This window comes from Haliotis rubra, unplaced genomic scaffold, assembly GCF_003918875.1.
Source record: "Haliotis rubra isolate DU_JTF1 unplaced genomic scaffold, ASM391887v1 Scf109, whole genome shotgun sequence".
Taxonomy (NCBI): Eukaryota; Metazoa; Mollusca; class Gastropoda; order Lepetellida; family Haliotidae; genus Haliotis; species Haliotis rubra.
The window spans coordinates 1669144-1697100 of NW_025764992.1; the positions used below are offsets into that span (position 1 = coordinate 1669144).

General features: G+C 38.4%; 1 protein-coding gene and 1 long non-coding RNA gene across 5 annotated transcripts in view; one reads left to right on the forward strand and one right to left on the reverse strand.

The window, feature by feature from the left end:
- LOC124282792 (cyclic AMP-responsive element-binding protein 3-like protein 1) overlaps positions 1–27859 on the forward strand; it is a 38620-nt gene extending 10761 nt beyond the window's left edge. Inside the window, exons 2-10 of one of the 4 annotated variants that reach the window (XM_046718828.1) lie at positions 14307–14478; positions 20536–20817; positions 21674–21870; positions 22711–22854; positions 23525–23583; positions 23806–23874; positions 24180–24276; positions 25244–25433; positions 26261–27859. In XM_046718828.1, coding sequence (XP_046574784.1) covers positions 14307–14478; positions 20536–20817; positions 21674–21870; positions 22711–22854; positions 23525–23583; positions 23806–23874; positions 24180–24276; positions 25244–25433; positions 26261–26463 — 1413 coding nt within the window. In that variant the 3' untranslated portion in view covers positions 26464–27859. The remainder of the gene's footprint in view (positions 1–14306; positions 14479–20535; positions 20818–21673; positions 21871–22710; positions 22855–23524; positions 23584–23805; positions 23875–24179; positions 24277–25243; positions 25434–26260) is intronic. The other 3 variants (XM_046718835.1, XM_046718841.1, XM_046718846.1) reach the window with 3 other exon arrangements.
- On the reverse strand, positions 808–22704 carry LOC124282820. Its single transcript, XR_006900255.1, has 3 exons — positions 22163–22704; positions 6676–6678; positions 808–821 (listed from the first exon to the last, which is right to left on the reverse strand). It is a non-coding gene; the product is annotated as an uncharacterized LOC124282820 (long non-coding RNA).
- Positions 27860–27957: the final 98 nt, after the last annotated feature.

The window sequence follows — 27957 nt, forward strand, 5'->3', positions numbered from 1 at the left end:
GGTCAGGGGTGAAAGGTAGCAGTGGGGTGTTGTGTCTGCAGCAGCTGCACCAGCTGACCCTTGCAACATCACCAACAGTCTGGGAGCTGGGCCTAGATTTTTGAAGCTCTCTTAGCGCTAAGATAATCAAAATGTATGGCACTTACGACTATCTTAGAGCTAAGAGAGCTTAAAACATCTAGGCCCAGAACTCAACACAGACACTCAGGCTAGGTCTCAGATGTACGGAGTTAGTGAGAAGTGGTAGTATTTTATCATTTTACCAAAGACTGATAGTAATGTTCACCCAAAATGTGTTGGGGGTGTACACACTTACACACTCTCTCTCTCACATACTAGAAAACATACACATGCCCTCTAGCACTCGTATTCATACATTCGCTTGTCATGCCGAAGACCTGGGTATGTTGTGTGAAGCCCATTTCTGGTGTCCCCCGGCGTGATATTGCTGGAACATTGCTAATAGCGGCGTAAAGCCATACTCTCTCACTCACTCACTTACTCATGTTCAAACACGCATGCATGCATGCTCACTCACTCTCATACATGTAACCTTGTACACATGCAAACTCACTCACTCACTCTCACTCTCACACATGTACACATGCAAACCCACTTACACACTCTCACTCTCACACATGTACACTTGTACACATGCAAACTCACTCACTCACTCTCACTCTCACACATGTACACTTGTACACAAGCAAACCCACTCACTCTCACTCTCACACATGTACACTTGTACACATGCAAACTCACTCACTCACTCTCACTCTCACACATGTACACTTGTACATATGCAAACCCACTCACTCACTCTCACACTTACATTATGCTTAGGAACTGATCATCTTTAATATTAACACAGAATACAAAATTTTCATCTGCATTTCCTGAAATTACCTGTATTGATACGATTACCTGGTGTCTATATCGCCAGGTGTTGCAGTGTAGAGTCACTGTAGCAGTGGCAGATAGAACCAGTTTAGCAGTGATCTAGCAGTCATGTTTTCCTATTTTATCTCGCGTAGACCACACAATAAACCCTTTTTTCTCTATTTGTTTTGATCAAATGGCTTTCCTGTTATGACATTTGATAAAAATGATAAACAAAGTTACAACCAATCGGTTGTTAGTTTGACAGGTAATCAAGGACTTTGTTGACAGTATTTACCTAGAAATTCAGGATATGTGCCACATCGGAATGTATAAATAGTGCAGGCCAGGATTTCTGATTTAGTAAGGGTAGCCCAGTGGTTATTCGTCCGCTTGTCACGCTGAAGACCAGGGTTCAATTCCCCACATGGGTACAATGTGTGAAGCCAAATTTCTGGTGTCCCCAGCCGTGATTTTTGCTGGAATATTGCTAAAAGCGGCGTAAAACCAAACTCAGATTTAGTGATTAGTGATTTCCACTGCTTGTAAGATGGTTTTTTTAGCACTGCCTGTGATTCCATTGAAAATGTGGTGGATTTAGTCATTGCGATGCAAAAATCTATGGGGATTGTGTCTGTAATTTAATGTGTGTGCACTTCCACCCGTTATTTCTCGACAATAATGACCTGATGCAGTCTGGTTAAATATTACAGTGCTGGACCCAGTCTCATGGATTTCAAACTTCAAGTATGTTACGCAGCTGAACAATCTCATGAATATGATTCCTATATAATTCCAGCATGGCTAAACAAGTTATGCATTAATGTGTCATGCATAAATGATTGATAGATATAGGGACTGTTTATGAATATATGGAAACTTTTTTTGACCCATAACTGTGCTAGTGTGCTAGTACTGAATGCGTATTGTCACATGCTATTATCCTGAAAACATCTCTGAGTTGTACATGTTAATATGTGATTATCACAGAAAAAACACCTGCTTTCATCTTTGGTGTATGTGATCTGCAGACTAAATGGTTGTACAGATAATGAGATACTTGAGAATGGAAGAAAAGAAATTTATAAGGAGTTGTGATATAAAATAATGCTAAGGTTTGTTAAATATATTTTGTTGCTTTTCTTTAATACTTATGCTAAGAATATTATTATTAGATTTACAAAATAGCGAGGATTTTATAGCAATTTAATACAAAGATATGTTGTTAAATGAATTTGGTTTGTAGTTGGGTAGTCTTGTTGTTAAAGTGTTTGCTTGTTTTGCCAAAGTCCCAGGTTTGATTCCAGAGATAGGAAGAATGTGTGATGGTAGTGCCTGATATCCATAGCTTTGACAACTGGAATGTTGCGAGTATTTATGTTAAAACTAACTCATTCACTCACTCACTCACTCACTCACTCACTCACTCACTCACTCACATTAATGTTTATACAAACCAACATTTTTTCTTCGAAGGGTATTATAGAAATCAATGAACCAGATGTTGATTGCCTTTTATTCATATTGATTGGAACAGCATTGCCTATTTGATGATCCAGTCTATATAGTAATGACGTATGAGAATACATAGCTATTGATATAACCGGCCTTGTGGAAGTTGTCTTTTTGTCATCTTGAAACAGGTGTTAAAGAGTGGGAGGGAATTAAAAGTTGAAGTTTGGAACTGATAACATTGTGTGTTCATGAATAAACATGAATAATCATGAGGCATCATGGCAGTATAATTTTTGCTGATGAGGCACTTTGTTTCAAACGGACAGGAAGTCATCTTCAAGACCAACAGAACTGCAACATTGTTGAAACAACTAACAATCATGAATGAATTTCCACATAATTGTTACTAAGGGAACATTTGTAAAATGAGAAATAAGTATAAAAATAAAGTGAATGTATCAAGAGATAATGATTACAGATGTACTTAAATTTTTGCTTCAGTATATACTACTCATAGAAGTTAAGAACACCCAGTTTTTCACGTTACTATAGTTACCTGTCATGACATGAAAGATAAAGTATAGCATGGATGTGTTTTGACTATTTGTATGTAAGATAGTATAAGGCTTAATTATCATGCCATACATGTATCTGGTGAAATGTAGATTAATTCCCTGTGGGAGGGGTTGGGGAGGGAATGTGTTGAGATCTCAAAAGGCATCATGGATTGAGAAGAGACAAAGGAGGCTGGAACTTGACCTCCTTGTGATAACCGCAGATAGGGTTACACACATGGTGAGGCCACACTTGTTGATGGAATCGGCAACACATGTCTTGGACTGGAAGAGATGCTATCACAGGGCCTTCACAATGGGTTTAGGGTTTGGAACATTAGCAATTAACTGTCTGTGAGGATATTCTTTGTTTTCCTGATTTCATATTTCTGTTGTGATGGAAAGAGTTATCAGCACCAGCTAGAAATGCTGGTCCTGGAATAGGATAGTGATGGATAGTCTGGGATATCAGTTTGACATATCTGGGTGATAGATAGTTGTATTTCACAGCATCTCATGGTTTATGGTATAGCACAATATACCTGATATACCATGACATGATAAGGAAATGTATAATAGCATATGGACTGTTTTGGTATATAACTGAATATGGTATATCATGGCAGATAGTATAAACATGATTTATCCTACACTGGTATATTATGGGGAGTCAGGGCCTATGGTGTATGGTATGAATAATGGCACAATTGGATACAATGATTTATATCAATTCACTGGTATATTTCAATCATGTCATATGGAATTTGGTATCTTATGGTATTAAAACATAATATACTGGTATATTATTTTACATGTGCTATATGAAAGTATTTCATGGAATATGATAGCATGTCATTGGTATTACATGGTAAACAAAATATATTATGGACTTGCTTGCCATTACATAGGTATAGCATGACTTCCTGAACAAGGCATATCAAGGAATATGGAACTTTGCCATTGCACAGGTATATCATGGCTTATGGAATATGGTACATTGTGGCAACATGGCATGTGCTGGTATATATCATGGCTTATGGAATATGGTACATTGTGGCACATGGCATGTGCTGGTATATATCATGGCTTATGGAATATGGTACATTGTGGCACATGGCATGTGCTGGTATATATCATGGCTTATGGAATATGGTACATTGTGGCACATGGCATCTGCTGGTATATATCATGGCTTATGGAATATGGTACATTGTGGAACATGGCATCAGCTGGTATATATCATGGCTTATGGAATATGGTACATTGTGGAACATGGCATCAGCTGGTATATAGCATGGCTTATGGAATATGGTACATTGTGGAACATGGCATCTGCTGGTATATATCATGGCTTATGGAATATGGTACATTGTGGCACATGGCATCTGCTGGTATATATCATGGCTTATGGAATATGGTACATTGTGGCACATGGCATCAGCTGGTATATATCATGGCTTATGGAATATGGCACATTGTGGAACATGGCATCAGCTGGTTACAGCATGGCTTATGGAATATGGTACATTGTGGAACATGGCATCTGCTGGTATATATCATGGCTTATGGAATATGGTATATGGTACATTGTGGAACATGGCATGTGCTGGTATATATCATGGCTTATGGAATATGGTACATTGTGGCACATGGCATGTGCTGGTATATATCATGGAATATGGTACATTGTGGCACATGGCATGTGCTGGTATATATCATAGCTTATGGAATATGGTACATTGCAGCACATGGCATGTGCTGGTATATATCATGGCTTATGGAATATGGTACATTGCGGCACATGGCATGTGCTGGTATATATCATGGCATGTCACTACACATGTCTTGGACTGTCATGTTCGTAGGTTCTGTGATGGCTAAACATTCATAATGATTATGGCAGATCTTGTTTACACTTAGAACAGGAATATGAGAATAACATCTGAGACTGATTGTGACACCTGGAAGTCATCCCTTGTAGTGGATGGTGGGCTTCGCGTGTTTATGTTTACTGGGGAGAAAGAGGTCATTTGTGCATGTGGAACACCATGCCAGGTACAAGAGGTTCTCGATGGTTTCTGTTTGAAGAGTGAGTAGTTTTATGCCGCTTTTAGCAATATTCCAGCAATATCATGGTGGGGGACACCAGAAATGGGCTTCACACATTGTACCGGAATTGTGGGGAATCGAACCCGGGTCTTCAGCGTGACAAGCAATCCCTTTAACCACTAGGCTACCACACCACCCCATCTTCTTGGAGAAGCCACATATGGTAATATTCATCATCAGGGTATCATTACACAGCATCAACTGTTCCTGATCACTCAATCATTTAAATCCTCTTGTACATAAAGCAGAGAGGTCCTGGTTCAATTCCCCACATGGGTGCAATGTGTGAAGTCCTTTTCTGGTGTCCCCCCACCGTGATTTTGCTGGAATATTGCGAAATGTGGTTTAAACTGATGCTCACATAAAGCATAGGTTGCATTAGACAATTTCTAACCCTCATTCTCCGTGGACATTGATGTATAGGGGGACATTAGGGGAGTGGGTTTATTGTCCATGGGTTAAAAGGGGGTATGTCACAACAGAAATTTGAAACCCGGATCCTCCACCCCATACAGACTAGGTTTGCGGCTGGGGTAGACAGGGTAAATACTGGATCTTTGTTAAAAGTGCACTGTTGTTTGAATATGTGTGCTGATATTGTCAGTGTGACAACTGCTTTTAGGATGGTCTCTGTGAACACCTGATATGAAGGATGTGTACACATACCAGGGTGCTGAGTTGTGTTGGGTGTCGATTAGAGATGATTGTTGAGTTGTGACGGGTAGAGATGAAACTTGCTGCGATGCATCCTGGTTGACCTGATTTGTTCCTGCGTTGTTCAGGATAGGGAATATAAGATCAGCATGGCAATCCTCTTCCAGATGTAGTTTCACTGACCTGAACTGGGTAGATACCAACAGATGTAGAAAACAAAGCCAACAGATGGATGATGCTGACAGCTTTGTAATGTAGGACATCTTTATTAGAACAAAATAAATTTAACTCTGACCTTCATTTAGTTAACATTTGCATGTGGAATGTATTTGTGTTGTTAAGTTAGAATATTGCATTTCTTCATGGAATGTTGTGCAATAAATATTTTATCTTGACCTTATCTTATCTTTCTTGGAATATATTAGAGTGGGTGGTTTATTTTGTTGCTTTTCAGAACATTCCAGCAACTTCATAGCAGGTGGTGTAGAAAGGATTTTAAACATTGGTCACCTTTTAGAAATTGAAAACAAATCTTTGGCAAGGCATTTGATAATTTCACACAACTGCTTTGTATTTGTAAATGTTCCCAGATTTATTTCTATGCGTATATATCTTCATAGTCTCTCGTACAGACCCTGAAGCAAATATATCCAAGAAAAGCCCACGCAAGTCTAGAAAATGTGCAAGTCTAGATTTCCTCACCTTCTGAAAATGAAGAAAGTCTCAGGGCTCCTTTTCATTATATCATATTTTTCTTTACTATGAACATTTTTCAATAAAATATGTTCATTTCAGAGACTAGTTGTTAGTCTAATATCTTCATTACTTGTCATGGATCAGGAGTAGGGGGTATTCATATCAGCCCCCAATGGACTGAAGTTAAAGGGGGAAGGGTTATAATGAGGCTTGGGGGGAACTTAAGGGTGAAAGGGAGAGGAGAGGGGACATCCTGGAAGGTTGGGGCATAAGGGTATGTAATGCTACAGGCAGTGATCCTTGATGACAAGAGGATCAGATAAGACACTGGCTAGAGGTGAGATTCTAGATCCTGCTTGCAGGCAATGGTGCACTGAGATAGGGGAAACAAGGATAGAATATTCAAGGCAGTTTCCAGGTGACATGTTTGATAGTATTGTTGCAGCAGTGCTCAATATCTGATTGCAGTCATAGTGTCATAGTTGATGTCAGGATGTTTCAGCTTGAGTTCATTGATAGTGGGACCTGTAAATAGCCAAAGATTAACCTGAGGGTCACAGGAGCTGTTTTTGTGGGCCCTGAATGGACTTGATGAGAGTTTAAATCTGTTCTACTGAGTGTAAGTCACACACTGTTGAACCAGAGTCTGTTTACTCAACAGGTGCTTCTTTACTGTAGGTAAACTTATGTTTACTTGGCAATCTGGGGCTGGGGATAGGGAACTGAGACTATCTTCTATTGCTTGTTGTATAGGATGTTATTTGGGTGAGTAAGTTTAAGTAAGGGAGTTAATTTATTATCAGTGCATGTTCTCACTTAAAGAATGTAATGTCAAATTGAGTGTTGTCATTGTCAAAATGTTACATGAATTGATTTTGAATTTATGTTTGATCTGTTAAATTTGGATTTTTTAACATTTTCAAATAAGCAGATGGAGTCCCCTTTCCACAGCTGAGTGAACTACCAACAGCGTTATCTGTATGAGGAAGGAGTGTGGGGCTAGAGGTTTTCATTCATGGTGGGTAGGGGTGTGAATAGGGACAGGGGTGGGAGGGAGTGGCTTTGAATGAGGAAGTAGGGAAAACTTAATGAATAGTCTGCTAGAATTGTTATATGTTTAGAAAAGAAAATCTATGGTTGGGATATTGAGGGTTAAAACCAGACTACACATGCTTGCATATGACTGAGTGTGGGAACTGGGTCAGAACATGTTGCCAGGGAGACCCACTTGTTGCTATGCATTTTCATCCACAGACTGAAAACAATGGAACCTTGTAAGCCTGGATAAGCATGAACACAATAGGATTGTTTACTGGTAGAGCTTTTGAGGTAAATGACGTCGTAAATAAATTACAAATTTATGGATAGACAAAACAAATTTAGGCAAACAGCTAGACAGGATTGTTTGTGTTCACTGTAGACAATAATGGAAACTGATGACAATACTTCTGTAATGTCAGATTTGATGTATTGAACATGACCTAGGTGAAGCATTAAATAGCATGTGGAACATGTAAGTTTTTGGAGAGTTTATTTGCCTCCATCGCTAGACTGAAAACAAACCCAGAGTGTAACTCAAGTCAGCTGTTCGACTGATGCAATCTGGCTGGCCTTACCGACTTGTCAGGTCACATGACATGTGGGGCAGCTTGAACTGTGAAACAATTAAATCATATATTCATGTAACTAGTTTTATGTTGAAACTGTATGTTGAAACAATATAATCATGTATTCCAGTAACTAGTTACATATAAAGTCTTCATCATCAGGAACTGTTAAAACAACAACAAAAATCTACAAAAATAGGCAAAAAAATTGAATTGAAATGGAAAGTTAATGTAATTGCTGTATTATGTTATTTTACTTCAAATATTCAAATTAAACACTCATAAAACTAATTACAAAATGTTAAACATCCTTATCTCCAGTAATTTACATACTGCAATTTTGACTGCTGCTTATCAATATATTATCAACAGCACAGAAGCATGACTCAATACATATCTATATGGAAATGAAATATGTCAAAATTGAAAATAAAATTAAAATCAAAGTTCAGTTCTAAATTTCAATTTAACTGAAGCTTTAATTGTACTGAGATCTACCTTATAGATTATGTTGTCAGATCCCATGCGTGTTTGTTGAGTCAGTTGGTCTAAAGTCATAAAAGAGTCATGTGTCAGCAATGGCAGAATGTCAGATGATGATTGTTTCCTGGCTTCCTGAAAGATCATGACTTACACCCTTGTTGAATAGCAATGGGTCTCCCAGATTTAACTGGAGGATGACACTAGTATAATGTATGCCATATGGAATAAGAACATCGTCAGCCATGGGAAATAGTTTACAATACCTGTACATGTTGTGGGTTATGAATACTTGAAATGCATGCTTGATGTTTAGCAAAAAGATCTTACCTCACCGACTCTGTGATCATTAGGGAAATAGAAGAGCACTTACTGACGTTTTTATTTATAAGGTACTGATAAATTATAAATTTTGCTCTTCATTTTAGATAAGAAGATGACAATATTTATATACTTTACAGACTTCTGATTATGTTTTCCAAATACTTTCTCCTTATCTACAGTCCCTAGCAACAGTCAACTTTTAGTTGAAACATATTGATTCATGGTCATTTTGAGACGATTGATTATACATCATAATTTTCCCAGTTCTAAAAACATAATGCCATGTGTTCAATTATTCAGCCTTGTTTCTAGGTTGTGCTCGTAGCTGGGAGATCTTGTGAATGGCGATGGTTTAGTGTGGAGCAGTTTTATGCTTGTAACTAACATACACGACAGCTAGTATGTTTTCAGGAACATACCGGTAGTATAGACATATATCAGCTTGTTACTATTTGTTTAGTGTGTACACACGAGACAAAGCAGGCAGGCGTGAGGTGATGACGTACAAGATCCATGGAGTTGATTCATAAAAAGGGCTTGAACTGAGAAGTGGGAGAAAGATTAGCTATCGTCATATATAAAAATCAAGTGCTTCGCTTTTTTAGTAGTATATCAATCCAGCATATTGCTGCTTGTCGAGAGAATATATGAAAAATAAAAGACAGGTCTTGCCTAGTAAATAAGGATGAATAAAGACATACATATGCACTTAGCATTTCCTTTCCACTTAGGAAATAACATAAATAATTCTGTTGACTATGATCTTATGAATAAGATGAACGGAAGACATTTTTCATAAGAACATCCCGTGTCGTGTGAAATATAGAGACATGCTTGGTTGGAATCCAAGATCCAGGTGGATGTATGGGCTTGGTCCCCTTTTCCTACATGAACATTTATTATATGAGACATTGTTGAGGAAATGAATGAAGTAAATTCCTCGCTGGGATGATCTGATAGCCTGGATTTCCTGGAGACATTTCCTGGTGAGGGCCTGTGGACCCAGCTGGTTGCGTGTTGTCTCCAGGAAGGGGTCGCTAACAACTTATATGTGCACTCATGGTACATTGTTACGGATTCTGATCACTTAATATTGCACTGACATGATACACTAAACTAAGGTCATGATAAAGTCACCACTGAATCTAGTTAGAACTGTAGCTGGTTGTACGTATTTCAACTTAAATATACCATAAGTCACAGTGACAAAAAATCAGTTTGCTACAAGCGTGCTCAGTATTAACAGTTTGCGAAATTTACGCTGGTCCTGTGTTCCCGGGCTAGTAAAAATTCATCAGGACCACTAAATGATAAGTTTGCAGTGGACCTCATGGCCAGTGAATTTTGTATTGATAGTTAAGTAAATGTGTGAATGTTTGTTTGGACCAGTGAAGTACAGATGGGACCACTGATTATTGTCCACTCACTGGTCCTGTGGTGTGAAATTTGGAAAGGTTTCCGTCCTTGTATTAACCTAGTTTACTGTACTCAACTTATGCAAGATGACTGTTTTGGTCCATATCAATGTTGACTGGTTTATTTCAACTGGACTGAAGTGCTGGATTGAGTATTGCGGAATGCACCAGTTTTGTGCAGTTAGCTGAGTCTACCGTACTGAGTGGGTTCACATTTAACATCACATCAGCATTATTTCGTCCAGAAGTCTCCAGTAAGACTCCCACTCACATGTCATGGTTTGCGATCCTCTAGTGCATATAAGATGTGCGGTGAAATAATCTGATGTGTTCGCTGATGTGCCAGGTGTTGCGTAGTCGGTTAATTCAGTGATTTTGGCATGATGACAGTATTTCGACAAATTACCAGTTGCAGTTTTGTTTAACTCCATACTCCACTTTCCGCGTGTCTTGGTGAGGCAAATTAGTGATTGATGTTATGAGCATTTCTGCACATCTACATCTTACATCAAGCAACAAACACTGAGGACCTGTTTAAGCCTAGAGTTCCCGAGGGAGTAAATCAGCTCTGATAATAATTACTTCATTATTTATATTTATTATATTTTGAACAAGTATTCACGAAGTTAGTCCAGTTTGCTTTGTTTTGAATATGATTGTATAAACTGACCTGTAACTATGGCAACTAATCCAGACCAGGCACATCAGTTGTGGATAGACTAAGCAGTATTTGACCACATCGGGTATCGCATGCTCACCCAATCCTCAGTGTTTTGACAAGCTGTAGGAACAGGTAACCTATGGCGACCATTAATCCCCATTTGTAAACTATATCAATGTGTAACCTGTGAAATGGATAAACAGCTTTAAACATTTCATGGTTTAATATCAAGTTTATTCCCAAGGAGGGTAAATCAACAGTGTCTAGTGACGTTATTTGGTGAACACACACGGACAGCATGCCAGGCAGCAGTCAGTCATGTTAGTTTAATTTCAGTGTTTACTATGTAGGACAACTTTAGTTGAACTTCAATTTGTGTTTTTTTAATTCAGGTCTTTGTACCATAAAACATTGCTTGAAATTTATGAGGTTGATATTAAATACAAGATACCTGGACACATTGTTGATTAAAGATCTTTCAAAGGGAGCCTTGTTAATAGTGAATGACACTGTATTTGCCTGTCTACAGTTCACCCACAGTCTTAGTTTCGACATGTTGTAAATCATTGATGTTTGGTTAACCTGGAAATGTATTAAGGCCTTGGGGTAGTCCAGTGATTAAAGTGTTTGCCTATTTCACCAAAGGCTGTGGTTTGATGCCCTATATCAACATTGCTCTATTATTTATCCTACTCGATCCCACATCCAATTCGATGGAAATGGGTTTGCTAACTGCCAGGGTGTCATTCCCACAGATGGGCAGTGGGGTAGCCATAGTGGTTAAAGCGTTTGTTCGACCCGCCGAAGACCCGGGTTCGATTCCCCACCATTTCTGGTGTCCCCTGCCATGATATTGCTGGAATATTGCTAAAAGCAGCGTAAAACCATACTCACTCACTCACTCAATCCTGAGATCGATCTTAGCGCTAAGACAACTGTAAATGTGTAAGTGTTATGCATGTCTGAACTCCATACATTTCCATTGACTAGCATTCCAATTTCTTTATTCCGTAGAAGCATCTTAGTGCTAAGGTGATCAAAATTCCCATGCTTTAACACAGTCTTGCAGTTATCATGGCACTAAGATCACTCTGTAGAACAGGGACCACCTGCACAAAGCTATCTTAGCACTAAGGTGATCGTAACTCCTATACCTTAACGTAGGCTAACGATCATCGTCGAGCTGAAATCGCTTTGTGGATCCAGGGCCTCATTCCAGAAAGCAATCTTAGTTAAATTATGCCCATAACAATCACCCTAATGCTGAGATATCGTGTGTTGAACAGGCTCAGGACCCTGGTAATGATGATGCAGTTTTACAGTGATATAAGGATTTGCAGTATGAAGTGACTGGGAGTGGGGAGGCGGTCACGTATCTCAAGGAAACAAACTTGCAACAAGTTAACCAACAAACATCGTAGGGTTGGCCCTAGTGCCTTTGATCATTAGCGCTTGCTCACAATGCAGAGGACCTGACCCAGTCAAAAGCTTTTACCTACCATAACACATGATGAAACATACACTAGCTTTGTCGCTGACACTTCACGTTTTTTCCTGGTTTCCGCCTTCTGTCGTGACAAAACCTGACTAGCCTGAAACTAAAGATGCTGTAAGAGGTGAACAGCCTCTCCATACACTAGACCCCCAGAAACTTTCAGTTGTGAAGCAAACAGTACATGGGTCCATACTGTATTATTGTCAAATTATGATTTTTATTGTCTGCCCTTCCCTCTGTCTGGGTGTTGTTTATTTTCCTTCCAATTCCATACGATGTGCTTTTGGTGTGGCAAAGCTATTGTCGATTGATAGAGCAATGATCCACGATGTAAGAATCCAGATTCATAGTCGGAATAGCAGACATTGCTTTCAACCAATCCTGTTTTAGTTGGCTGATATGGAGAGTACATATTCCCATCCCCCTCACATCTGTGGTCCCATCATCTAGAGTTATGTCCCTTAGTTGAGCAAGAATCCCATAATGATGGCATCAACTCTCAGATCTGCCCTGTCTATTCTAGACAACCCCTGCACTGCTTGTTTTTACCTAAGGGGAAAACAATGAAGATGTGGACCACTTTAGTTTTTCTCCACATTAAACCGACAACTGAAAAAATGTATTGTAAGCAGCAGCAAACCCAGGTCACTCCTGCCTTCAGTCCTCCATGGAGCATGACTTACCCTACATCTGACATATGCAACATGGATCGCAAGACATGCTACAGTCAGGGAACTTCCGCTTTAAGTGGTCTCCGCCTCAAGTTGTGTTGGAAGGAAACCTTTTTCCTGTCCTACAAAGTGGCGAGTGTCTCACAAATCTGCAACATACCACTGTGGCTAGTCAGGTTCCAGGAGGCCTATGAACAATAGCCTAACACTCTGCCATTGTTTGCATTCTATAACCACGCTTCGGATTTGGGAACATTTAGAAAGTTAAAGAATCGGCTAAAAAAGTCCACAGATGCCGGAGGGCATGTGTCTGTGTGACGTTGAGGCTGGACTGGGGCACGGTGACACCTTAGCTTCAGCTTCATGGGGAATTGAAAACATGTTGGGGGGCATTTTAGACGCCAGAGATAATAGATAGGTGCATTTTAGAAACCCAAGCTCGTACACTGTATCTGATAAGGTTTTTTTTTAAGAAACATGCATGTGATAAAGGATGTTTATTTCAGTTTTAAGTATCCAATATTGATACAAATGACAGTCTGCAGGATGGTAGAAGTGAAAGTTTATAAGAATGGTATGAATGTATTGGGGTTTTGTTTGGCTTGACTCCCACATAAGGCTGACTGGTCAAATCGGTATTAAGGCCACGTCACTCACTCACTCATTTTGTTGTACCGACTGTATGGGTATTTTTTGTTGCACTGATAATGTGGGCTGAAACTACTGTTAAGATTGACTTCCAATGATCGAGGGGAAAAATACCAGTGCCTTGACATGTACTAGTTGCGTGGATATGTGCGCTATATAAATATCCTATAATAATAATAATATTGTACTGATGCTGTGGGTGGAAGTTGTCGAAACGACACTGTGGGTTGAAATTGTACTGAAACTGGGTTTTCTTAATGTAGTGATCATGTATATATTGTGGCTCTATAGTGTGTATGTATTTATTAATATAAACCTTTTTAGACTTATGTCTTTCTCCACTCATCCATTACCCACTACAAACACCTCCCCAATGAAGCCTCAGCCCCTCAAAGAACAATAATGTAGAAAATGAATAGATAAAATGACAGCAAGTGAATATACTGTTATACTTATATCTACTCGTTTTCAACATCTCTTTGCTTTATATTTGTCTATGCCTTAATGTTTATTTAAAATACTTTCAGAATATTATATAAATGCAAAATGAACCCTGACAAATGCACCATCAAAATATTTTGAAGAACAAAAACAAATTAGACTGGTTTGATAGTAATAATATTGCACATTTTCTGTACATGTTGTGTATTTGTTACAGGCACCTGACAACTACATGGACAATGATTGGCTCAGCTCTTTCTTTGATGACCCAGTACTTAACGACAAGATGATCACCGATGCAGCACAGCCCCCATGTATCAAGTCCGAACACAGCTACTCCCTAAATGACCAGTCTCCAGGATCACCGCTTGGACTTGCTAAGATTGAAGGTGTGCACTCAGGGCTTAGATATCATGAGTGAGTGAGTGAGTTAAAAGGTAACGTCACTTCTGCAATATTGCAGCCATATAGTGACAGGAATTTGAATATAGATACTAAACATATTAGGAATGAAAAAGATATTTTGATAAATGTGGCACTCAGGCATTAGATATCATGAGTGAGTGAGTTAACATTTTATCACATCGGCAATATTTCAGCCATATATGTAGTGACGAAAATATATTGGGAAAAAGAAAGATATAATGATAAATATGAACAGAAATGTTTTGTAGAAATTTAGTAAATCTAAATTTTGACAAAGCTGATATCTAATGAAAACATGAAGAGAATCTGTTTGTGGATTGTAAAGTGTTCGAGTTTTTTATCCTGTGCGGATTATGGTGGATAAATATTTTCTCAAGAATTTTACAGGATTACTTCTAGTTGTGTCTCCCACCGCAATATCGCTGGAATGTTGCTAAAAGCAGCGTTAAAATCATACTCACTCACTCAATCTAGTTGTGTCAGTTTAACTTGTTATAATGCACTTTCAATGGGATAATGGTTCAGTGGCTAAAAAACTTGTTGCGTTTTTTTTGTGTATGTTTGAGTATACTTGAGTATACATGTTTGAGCATGTAAGGAATTGATGGATGGGTTCTATTACGTAGGGTGTGAGTGTTTGATTGTATGCATGCAGACTTCAGAAACAAGGTTTTATCTTAAAGACTTTGACATGAATTTACCCGATAAGGCTGAAGGAAACAAGTCAGTTTTCAGACAGATGCATTTGAAAAAATGTTGTTATATTCACTGGAGCCTAGATGTGTGATGTAGGCAAGCCTCCCAAGTCTCGGCCAAGTCTCAGCCAAGAGAGCAGTTTGTTTTCTCTTGCATTCAAGACCAGCTGAACTGATTTATGAAGAAAAATATCTGAAAAATGATTATGAATATTGCAAATATTTCACCCACAACATTGTGATAGTGATTGATTTCTCAACTGAAGGAAACATTATTTCTGCATTTGTCACTTGTCACATGCAGACTTGTAAATAATTTCATTTGACGTCTGCTGCATATCTGCCCGTCAAATCACTTCTGGCAGATTACTGTTGCGAGCACAATTTTGCATACCAGTAACTGAAAATGGCGTCTACTCCAGGCCAGTTGCTGCAGAACATGTTGATCTTTTTGATGTTTTTTTGTTAGTTCCAACTCCATCCAATCATTTTGCCTCATTTATCTGTCAAACAAATTTTTTTATTGATCAAGGTTGGGTTGTTGTTTTTCCATTATTTTCCTCCTCCATCCAGTGAAACTAGTCCAAAGAATCCATGATAAACTAAAAAATTGGTCTGGTATCTGTTAGCATGATGTCCCGTGTTCTCTTGTTGAAGACAGCAGACGTGGACTAATGCTGAGCTAAGTGTTTGTGATGTAACATGGGCTGGGTAATCCAACTTCGTCAAATACACCACTTGTTAACTTTCGCACCTAAACACAGTTTGTGTATTGAGTCAGAATAAACAGAGATGAGAGATCGTCTGAATTACGAAGACTCAAAACTTTGGGAGAAATACTCAGATTGGTGCATCTTGGTCAAGTTAGGAACTTCAACGCATTTTCTACTTTGAAATGAGAAATATTTGTGAATTGGTACTCATCAACTTATCATATTTTCTTGAAAAAGACATTGTTCTGTCAGCATTGAGTTCACATGTGTTATATGTTTTACTTGTTTTACTCATTACTGTATCTGGGGCAAATCAATATGCACCAGCAGTGATAAAGGGAATTGTCATGGCTGCTGTAGGCTTGTTTGTCCACCAAACCCTAGAAAGTCTGATTTGGTGAATCCAGATTGCCTTACCTGAAATTAGGCATAGTTTTTAGGATCCATTTGGATTTATTATTTTTTTGTATTGCATATATAAATATGGTAACTTTAATTTTTGGAGTAAATGTTAGCCTGTAGGCTTGTGGTTATTTCCTTCTCATTGTCCTACATTTCCTAATATTCTCAAGATTATTCTTCTGAATTTCCTCCTTGTAATATTCCATTGTTGCAAACAGTACTCTTTGTGCCGATTTCAATTTCCTATCAACAAGTGTGAATGAAAACGTTGTTGAATCGGGGCAACATCTGCGGACATTCTGTGCCCCGTTTCAGCATATGGTTCAACCTGAAATTTACAGTGGTCAGCAAATTTCTTTAGTAGTGTTAAACAGGATTCGGTTTGTGGATACAAGCCTCTAATTACATGCTGTAAACTGGATTACGTGACAGCTGTTCACCTTGTTTATCATTATTGATTTTAATTGCTTCCTGCAAGTTAGAAGATCAGTTTACTGCAATAATACTGAAATACATGAAATAGGGCAGTGTCATATACTGCTCAACTTTCCACAGGGATATACTTCAGAGTAGGTGGTCACGGTAGTCTAGTCACCTAAACTGCCAGAATCTTTGTGCCGAGTTGCTTCCCTTAGAGGTGACAGGAACCTACTGTCCAACCAACATTAGAATGAGGTGCGCGAAAGACGCGTTTGTGACAGGAGAGGGGGGTGCGTGCCGTGAACTGATCCACTACACACTCGAAGGGGGAACAGGTGTGAAAACTTCATGCACACGATTTTTGTGATCCTTGCAGTAATCACTTTCTACGCAATGATTCGGAAGCGTCGTGTTTCTGCTCGAGCATTAAAGGAGTATTAAACTCTGCAGGTATTTGAAACTTATCATGTCGCACTCTAAATTGGGTAAACGGGGTCAAGTCATTCATTCACAAACACGTGAGGTTGCCTACAATGTCATTCAGTACATGTGTACTATTTCTGACAGCACACACAGTGCACTCAAAAAAGCCAGCGATGCTACTGGTATATCTGTCAGTACCTTGCGCAAACTAAATGATGAAGGTAAATGCGACAGTGATATTGATGACGAGTAGCAGATTCAAGAGACTTATATGTAGCAAATAGCAGATAAACTACCACTGTGCAATCAAATTACTAAGTTACGTTTGTTTTATTTATTAGTACCCCGTTTTGAATGTACATAACGTTATTTCATTCCCATCGAGGACAGCACAAACGTATTATCCATAAAATATTCACACACACAGAACCTAGGCTAGGACAGAAATTAACCTTTTGGTATTTTTTTTTATCGTTAAACGCAAATTTTTTTCCCGAGTGTTGTATTGGGTTGTGTACGGAAATCGTCAACCGCAAAATAGCAAATAGAACCTGTTCCAGAAGAGCGAGAGTAGACTGACACGCTTCACAGCAGTTTATCGCTTACATACCCTCGGCCCCTTAATGGTAAAATGGACTGCACCGCTATTCAGATTCACGGGTTCAAATGACAGGTCGGCATTATTCTTAAATTCATCTCACAGTATGATCATGGGTTTGAATCCTGTTTAACTGGGTTATGATTCCAGTTGGTAAATATGTATAACTTGTGCAACTTTACACGCTAACAAGCCTTGATTTATCTGAATGTTTAAGTAGTCACTCACTCACCCACTCACTCACTCACCCACTGTAACAGGAGACCTAGTGGGCAAGCATATATATATGGGCCATAACTTTCCATTGCAAAAGACCAAACTTGTCACTTAAAATTTCTAAATTAGTGTTAATATATGGACGTGAAGTAGATGGGCTTCCTAAACAGAATGAAGGTTGACAGACTTTGGACAAGCAGCTATTATTGGACTATTACTTGGAGATGATGTCATTAATACTGGTAGTATTCAGTTTATTGGTTTATTAATTTTCATTTCATGCGGAGGCATGGGTGGCCCAGTTGTATGAGGCGTGGCAATATGGTGTGCAGAGTTACATCCCTTGGGAATGGTAGAATTTGTGATCATGGTTTTTATTCCTGTTTTGCCCTGGTAGGTTTCTAGGTTTGCCAGCACCATGCCCTTGCTCTTGGATTTTACCAATTTGTTAAACATTTAATATCTGCTTCACTTTCAACCTTACGCCCACATCAAGGGACATAACTTGGATCCTGTTGAAAGGGGTGTTAAACCAACTCATTCATTTCAAGTACAAATCTTTCATTTGTTCGTATCACTGACTTTTGTCACAGTATTCGATAACTTTGTATCCCTATAAATAGTTGAGAGGTATGTAGTACGAAGCTGTTTTAGGTAGATATGCAAAGTCCATTGATTGGTAGTATTGATTTGGAACAGATGTATAAATGTAATATCTATATAAGCTAGTTATACACATATGTTGTCACATCTAAGTTTGAAATACCTTCATATATAAAGATAATTAAGTGTCATAAATATTTCTATATGTTCAAAATATTCAAGACATTTACATTTTCTATATTATATGGTGAAGTAGTGAATGACATGATGGTAATATATTTTCCAAAATGTTAGTTTTGGTCAATCCAAATGCTTCACTAGTGATATAATATAAGGCTAACAATGCTCTATATCCTTCAGAAATGTATGTGTGTTTGTTATTCTGCTGTTAATTTTTATGTCCCATTTATCCCAGATATATGGCTTAATCTTTCCCCACCCCCATACATTGTGTGTAGGTGAGGTTGGGATGCAACAGCTGGTGGCAGCCATGTTTGTTTGCTGATTATATTGGTCGAACAACTCCTTTTAGCTTTAATGACTATTTAGAGATGGCTAATTGGAGAAACTGAATCCAATGAATTTACTGTTTTGTAGGTTATGTTTTATTGATAGATGTATGATTTTAGAATGACTATATTTTAATTAGGTCACTAATGTAAATTTTATCACTTTATTTAGGTTACTATTCAATTCCAATCTGTTGCCAAATTCATAATCAGATGTCCCAGAAAATTAATTTGTCAATTTAAACACTTTCAGTTTGGTGACAGTTACCAGTCTGGGAACATTTCAATAGCTTCTATACATGTTGTGAGAAATACCAGCTGGCTCTGAAGGATTCAGTGACCTATTCTAACCAGACAAGCATATCTCATATTGCCTTGGGGTTACAACACTTTGTCACCAACAGGTGTGGAGATTAATTACTAGACTTGTGGGTCGTCCATAGGGTGCAGCTCTCATTTGTCATGGGACTCCTGGGTTTGATTCTTAACATAGGTACCATTGGAAAGGCTTGTTCATGTCGCGGCTGTTACCAAGTAGAATGGGTCTATATATGATCCGAGTTGTAAAAGCAGGCTTGTGAGAATTTGGTGGTCACAATAGGGAATTTTAAGTCATGTTGCCCTCGTGTGTGGTCTGTCAAACAGTCCCAGGGGGCGGTGGGGTAGCCTAATGGTTAAAGCGTCGGCTCGTTACACTGACGACCCAGGTTCGAATCCCCACATGGGCACAATGTGTGAAGCCCATTCTGGTGTCCCCTGCCGTGATATTGCTGGAATATTGCTAAATGCGGCGTAAAACCCAACTCACTCACTCACTCACTCACACAGTCCCAGAACCACATTATTTCCCCTACTGCCTAGCCCACCCTGCAATGCTTAAGCCCTAAATGAAGCAAGTGTTGACTTCCCAGGTTCCCAACTCACTGGGTCTCCTTTTGAATTTAAAGGTGTTTATTTGTTACTATCAAAATTATATATGTTCAGGGACTAAGCGTTAGTTTAACTCTTGTGTTGTGGGATGGATGCACATGTCGTTTACTGCTGGTTTGGCTAGGCCAGATGGGATTATTTACTGACTTGTTATTCAGTCAGTTCATACTGATCACAATAAGTCTTTTAGTTAATACTGGGTACTATATAATCCTGTTTGATATCTATGATGCAGCAATTACAGAATTGAAATTGTATAAATATATTGGGGTCAACACATTGGCTGAAATTGAAAGTCCCAGGTTTGATTCCCCATGCATAACAGCGATGGCAAGTTTCCGCTGATCAGATTTCTGCCAATTTTTATTTCAAAATCGCCCTCCCTGAACCCCTCATTCGATGACACAATATTAAGTTTTCCTGCTTAGAATATATTTTCCTGTTGCTATCCCTTGAATAAAACCTGTCTGATTCAATGTATCAATAAATATGAATCTTTTTTTCTTTTCAGACATTGATTCAGACTTCATGGGATCCCCAAATGCCCTTGACCTTTCACAGAAGTCCTTCGGCAGTGTTGGCAGTCCATCTGTTATTGTTAAACAAGAAAGCAGGGACAATGACCCCTTACTTACATCAGCCCCTAACACCTGCACCACCACCTCCCTTACCAAGCAACCAACAATTGTCCTGGCCGCACCAACGTCGACCATCATCCCTGATCAGCCCGTGTTTCCACAGATTACAGTTAAGCAGGAACCTCCAGACACATTCGACACATCCGACCAGACTGGTAAGCATTATAAAAGTTCTGAGTAGCATGGATTGCAGTTAACGTCTGAAAATGGTTTCTGTAATTTGTGGGCCCGTGAAGATCCGGGGTAGAATAGGTCTTCAGCAACCCATGCTTGCCGTACAAGGCGACCACGCTTGTCGTAAGAGGTGACTAACGGGATCGGGTGGTCAGGCTCGCTGACTTGGTTGACACATATCATCGGTTCCCAATTGCGCAGATCGATGCTCATGCTGTTGATCACTGAATTGTCTGGTCCAGGCTCGATTATTAACAGACCGCCGCCATATAGCTGGAATATTGCTGAGTGCGGCGTAAAACTAAACTCACTTACTCACTGTAATTTGTGAATTTGAGAGAGAAAGACTGAGTGGGTAGGGAGTTACAGATCATGGTGATAATGGAGCCCATTGATGTGATTGGTCACTATTCGTATCTGAAATAATAAGTAAATATTAACAGCTGTTACAGTTAGTTATTATTGATGTTTGATTTGAATTTTAATGTAGGTATATATGGAGTTAATTATTGATATCCAGTGTGAACAAACTGAACATAATTTGTCATTTCTTGTAGTTAGTAGATAATGTTCCTGAATTTATTTTTTAATATTTGTAATTATTGTTACAATTATACTGAAATATGATGACAGTGAGCATGGTTGTTGAACATGGTTTTCTGCATAGCTCAGTTAAAAGTGCTATATTTGATGAAGTTGAGGTACTTGCATTTGATGTAGTTGAGGATGTTTTAGGTGTAGTTGAAGATGTTGTATTTTATGTACTTGATGATGTTGTTTTTGATGTAGTTGAAGATGTTGTGATTGATTTAGTTTATGTTGCTATAATATATGTAGTTGATGTTGTTACAGTAACAATGGAGCAGATCATTCTCCCCCCAACACCCCCCAGTAGTGCTAGCAGCGACAGCGAAGGCAGCCAGAGTCCCCAGCGATCAGCCCCTTCCAGCCCCATCCGTCAGATGACCTCATCGCGCCAGACACATCACGTCTCCTCAGCCAAGGCGCTGTCACAGCCTCTATTTGTAAATCCAGTAAGTTACTGTAAGCTAAGTGTACATGCAGCAAATAAATAGCACAGCTTCCCCCCCAAAAAAACCCCTAAATCTTTATCATACTATGGGACTTATTGAATGTTGAATGTTGAAAGCATGAAGTGCCTGCTACTTACTATGATGATAATATTGCAAAATAACAATCATACTGCATCTTGGATTAGCCTAGTGGTTAAAGTGTTGGCTTGCAATGCCAACGACATTGTTTGATTCCAGTGCTTTAGGCCATGGTTTGGATACTGCACTACGCTGAATATGTCCCCACTCCCACTCATCCATCTGTTTAACACATGCTTTGTTTCAAATTGCATAATATACATCTGATGTTATTTTGCATGTGAATGAATTTTGGACAGCATGAAAGTATTCCCTGGCCGATATTGAGAATGTGCTACCTTCCTGCCAACAATTGCTATTTATTTGCATACATGGATCTTAGCTCACAGTTTAACTTAACAGTATCATGTTTTGTCTTTGACCAATGTATTGCATGCATCTAATATTATTACTATGTTGTTTGCTGTATTAAAATTTGTAAAAGATTAAATCTTTAATGCAACAAAAACATTTAATAATCTATGCATCCATTAAATATTTTTGGTTGTTTTTCTGGTTGTTTTTCTTTCCTGTATATTTTTTAATGCATGATCATAGAATTTTGTCATTAAAAAGAATTTAAGTACACGCCTTACTTAAAGTGACTTTAAAATGCTGACGTTGCATATATTATGTTTAAGAGAGTTAAATAAACGATGAACAATATTTTGAAAATAATTGTTTTGTTAAACTGTGTTGTTGACAAGGCATATATTATTTTAGATACCACAGTCAGGAGTGTTGATACTCTCTGAGGAGGAGAAACGAACCCTCGTTTCTGAGGGTTACCCCATTCCTGGTAAATTGCCACTCACAAAACAAGAGGAAAAGAATCTGAAGAAAATCCGTCGAAAAATAAAAAATAAGGTACGTCTTTGTTAAATTATGTGTTTCAAATGAAACAATTGAAACGAAATTGTAATAAAATGACTCACTCAAATGAATATTCCAGGGTTTATAGATGATAGAGGATGGTTTTGAGTGACCTAACTGATTGGGATCCCCCCTTCATATGGGTCAATGCTTATATTCCTGAATGTGAAGCTGATTTCTAGTGTCCCCTAATGTGATATTGCTGGGCTATTGTTAAAAGCGGTTTGAAAACTAAACTGACTCACTCGCTCACTTATATCCCTGAGGGAACTCTAGATCAGAATAGGTCCCTAAGAACCTATGCTGGCCTTGAGAGGTGGATCAGGTTGCTGTTGTACATAAACAACCGTTATTAGTGCTAAGACGAACTTAAGTCAATGTTAAAGTATGGGAGTTACGGTCACCTTAGCGCTAAGATCGCTTTATACAATGGCACCCTGGTGGTCAGAAGTGCTGGCTTGGTTCATGGGATGTCCTCTTGCCCACATCACATTGTCAATCACTGGTTTGTCTGGTCCATCTGGTCCAGACAAGATCGTTTTGGAGCATCTGTGATGTAGCTTAAGCAGTGAAGATTAGCACACTTTAATTATTCGTTATTATATTTTAGGAATTGGACTTCTGTTTTGAAATCAATTCCTCATTGTTAACTATTATATTTTAGATCTCAGCCCAGGAAAGCAGAAGAAAAAAGAAAGAATACTTAGAAGCATTAGAAAAAAGGTTTGTTGGAAATTTATCATTTGTTTGTATTTTTCTATGAATAAAATCGTTAATGAATTAATAGAGCCACTTCTCTAGCCAGAGAAGGAAGAATTTCTCTTTAGAATTACTTTGAAACAGTGACAGTTGCCTTAATCCATATTTTGGCACCAGAAAACCCCCAGATCTACTTGTATGTTTGAAATGTTTGCAGCGATTCATGAGTATATATTTTTTTTGCAGGGTTGAATCGTTTAACCAGGAAAATTCTGACCTGCGGAAAAAGGTTGATTCATTAGAGAATAACAACAGGTAGGTTGTATTGCCTATTATATGGCTAGATTTATATATACTACATTGTGTTGAATGGATATGTTAATGTACTGCTTTTCAATTATTAGATGACTTTTACTGGCTAGAGTTCCTAGTGTTTGGTTTGTTTATTTTCAATGGATTTGGTAATCAAATTAGGAAGATCTTAATTGACAAGCTGATACCTTTAATTTTTTAACATCTGATTGGTTATAATTCAAGTGCAAAATTCTATTTGGTTTGATGATTATTATGATTTCTTCAATTGATTAAAGGTAGCTTATTTATGCACATTGCTGTTTAAGGTCTCTGCTGGGCCAGCTGCACAAGTTGCAAGCACTTGTTTCAAAGATGCCACGCCCATCTGCAGCCTCTGCAACACAGACAGGAACTGTTCTCATGGTGAGTGAGAGTTGCCTCCCTTCTCTGCTCAACTCCTCCATTCCTGTGAAAGAAGATATAACAGGAGTTCATTTTAGGATATATTTTAAAACTTTGTTAAAAGAGTTATTTATCAGCATCTATCATAATCTCACACTGCACTGTTGTCCTTATGGACTAAAACTAATGCACAATTTCTGTTAAAAGCACATTTACAAAGTTAGTTTCTACAAAAGTAGATTACAGTTTAAGATTGAGATGTTTGAAAAGCAGACTCTTAGGACGTCTGTGAAATATTACCATGGCAACTCAAAAAAGATGTGAAGAATTAATGTCTGTTTTTAACAGTATTGATGAAAATTACCTTTTTTCGTTCTGATGAGTTTGCATGGTGATATTGCTAGTTAATGTGAATATTTTGGGTACATGGTGATTTCCTTCCTATTTGTCCAGTGGTGGGCTTTGCTCCCTGCAAACATGGTATTCATGAATCAACCAATCAGATGTTTCATTCCAGCAGAATATGTGAACAAAAGTAATGAAATATGTGATTTTAATGAACAAAAAAAATCTTTTTGTAAATTCTTTGAAAGTTTTGCTCGAAGGTTAAGTTCGAAAAGCTGAAATCATAAGCCTGAGAGCAGGTCGGAGTTATTAGTTTCGCAGCATTTATGTAGTTATTGTTACAAGGCTCGGTAAAGCCAGGACTGTGTTCTGCTGGAGGCTCTTGCAGGTAACAGTACATGATTGTGTTGGTTCATACTGGTGACGGGACATGTTAGAGGGAGCTGCAGCCGTTATCAGACAAATGGGACAATCAGTCCAAATTCAAATTCACACTAATGTGGTCATTTTCTGATAATTCGTACCTTTACCCAAAATTTTCGTCCGAATTTTTATGGAATTCATTAATCTAAGAAACTACACCAGGAAACTAAGTAGCAAGCAGACACAAGTATCTGACTGTCGGCCATCTTGTCTGCTGCAGGTCCTTGTTTTGTGCTTTGCTGTTTTCCTGGGCAGCTGGTCTCCCACTTCTCTCAACATTGGTTATTCTCCGGGGGCTCGGGCAGTCAGTCCCGTTTTCCTGTCAAAACCAGATCACATCCGCCCGACACCCGACCACGGGCCGAGTATTGGCAATGCCAAGGTCAATGGCGACTATGCCACACCCAATAGTGAGTTATTCTGCATGAGTGACTTGTCATGATGGGAGATAAGAATTGGATGACTTCTCAAAAGCTACAAGTCCTAAAATTGATTACCCCTCGTAAATCTGTAGCCAAAAATGGTTCCCTTCTGTGTGGCTCTGATAAACCAGTATGTCAGTCTGTCAGTCTGTCATTGATGACAACATTGATTACCTGATCTAGACCTTCTTATCAAAGATTCTTTCAGGTAAAGCAATTGCAAGTATGATAAAAAATTCAGCAGATTGCTAAAATATATAAAATAAACATTTATTTACCACTCAAGAACATTAAATGTTTTCTTGCAGTGACTATACTGATGGTTAATCTGTCCTGCCATGACAGAGTAACTGTAATCATTCGAAGAAATTGGATTTTTGAGTAGCATCATTTAGATCACTCAGGTTTTGTGTCATCCATCTTATCTCCCACTGAATATTTTGGTGGAAGATGTTAAGATTGATTTGGTGATGGTAACTTTAAAATGTCAGTTGTATTTTTGTGTTCTTCCTTAATCTAGTTTTTCTTGCATTGGGTCATGTGTTTTTCACACAGAAAGAGAACCATGTACTTTCATTCATATCAATCTCCGACAAAAACTGGAAAAAAGTAATTAACCAAAAGATAATTTCAAGTTTTTTATATAATGCAAAATATATAATATACTATATAAAGGTTACACTCGTAAATGTGTGTGAAAACATATGACCATGCCATGCTAACAGTTTCAATACTAATATTGCTGTATCCCGAATAAGACTTAGCCTCTGGAGTTGGAAGCTTACAGTCTCTACAACTATGTTTTTCTCCTACAGTGAAATCGCGAATGCTGTTGTCGGTCAAAGATGATCAAGAAGAAATGTTAAGCGAGGATGTCCGTGCCTTTTATCCATGGGATCGCTCATGGTGCTACACCGGGACATCGGGCAGAGGAAGAACATGGCGAGACCAACAAGCCAGCCATCAACAACGCCGCTCCCGAGGGGAACTACGCACGCCAAGAGGAAGTCGAGGCTGAAGCTTCACAGAGTCCAGACATGCCCATTCTCTCCCTGCCTCGGTCCAGCATTAGCCGAGCCAATGAAACGCATGATGAAGACTACCAGGCTATAATGCATCCCGATATTGCTGTAGCTCCAGTTGACCTTCGGTCCATCGAGCCCAGAGGCAATCTCACTGCCGAAATGGAGACTGCCTAAATAAGAACTTTCGTAATGACTGCAGTAGTTAATTACTGCCAAGGACTACTGTATGTAGATTTTACATACCCAATTTGTCTCATAAGGGTGGAGGGCTCGTTTATCCTTGAGAGGACCAAAATGATGGCATCTAACGAATGTTATGTATTCATACACTTCATCGTCAATTATTTAATGAAGCAGTACTATGCTATGAACTGTGATTCGGTGGGCATTCACGATGTCAGAATATACTAGAATGTTTTAGTGGCATTTAGAAGATATTTGGAAAAAAGATCTGTTCCTTTTTAAAAGGTAGATTTGATACTTTCAAAATTGTCCACTTATCAACATTTATTTATTTAAGAAATCCAAACAGTTCAAACATAATTATTTGCAAGTTATTCTACATACATAGTATGGAACTGTTTTGATTGGTCAAAAAGTCAACAATATTTGGGAATCTCCTTCCATGAGTGTGGACCAAAGGGAGATAACCAGATTTATTGTTGATCAATCATATTTTCCTTACTAAACATCGCTCATGTCATTGGCGTTTTAAAAAATATCATCGTCAACTTTTACCAAGCATGCATCCTAGTTTATAGAAATACTCACATCGTGGTAAGAATGTTATGAACAAACTTCATCCACATTTTCATTTTTTTTAAATCGTTAATCATGGCAAATATTACATTTTTAGTTTCATTTCATTCTCGTTCATTACTTCCAGAGAATGAAGCATTTGTTTTTGTTTATTTGTGACAGAACGTCACAGTCACAATGTGCTAGTAACGGAAGCAAGTATTAGGGCTTGTTTCCTTGGAAACCAAATTTGATAATATTATTTTTGAATGTTTTTGTACATAGTATGAATCTGTGATTTGAAGGGGTAGACGGTTAGATACCCTGTCAATGTGAGGGGTTCTTGAGGGAATATGCATATATAAATAACTGTACTCAAAGTTCCCCTTGCATAGCTTGGCTGGGGATCCCTGCCGTGGGACTCGGCCGTACTGTCGGAAAAACCTAGTCAGTGTAAATATTTACATCTCTTAGACAAAGACAGAGAACTATTTTTGTTGACCATTTTCTGGTTGTGGGAATATCTGCAAGGGCCAAATTAATGGTACATATGCCTGTTGTTGATTATATCTCCAAATGAAATTCTCATTGTTTTACAGAGATCTGTAAAATAACTCCAAATCATAAAATAAATAAATATATATATATATAAAATTGTATGTCTGTTTTGTTTTATTCGATGAAATAGCCTTCAGCAGGTCCGTGTTGACATATAAAGTCCAGTGCGTGAACTCCAGCCACCTCATGTG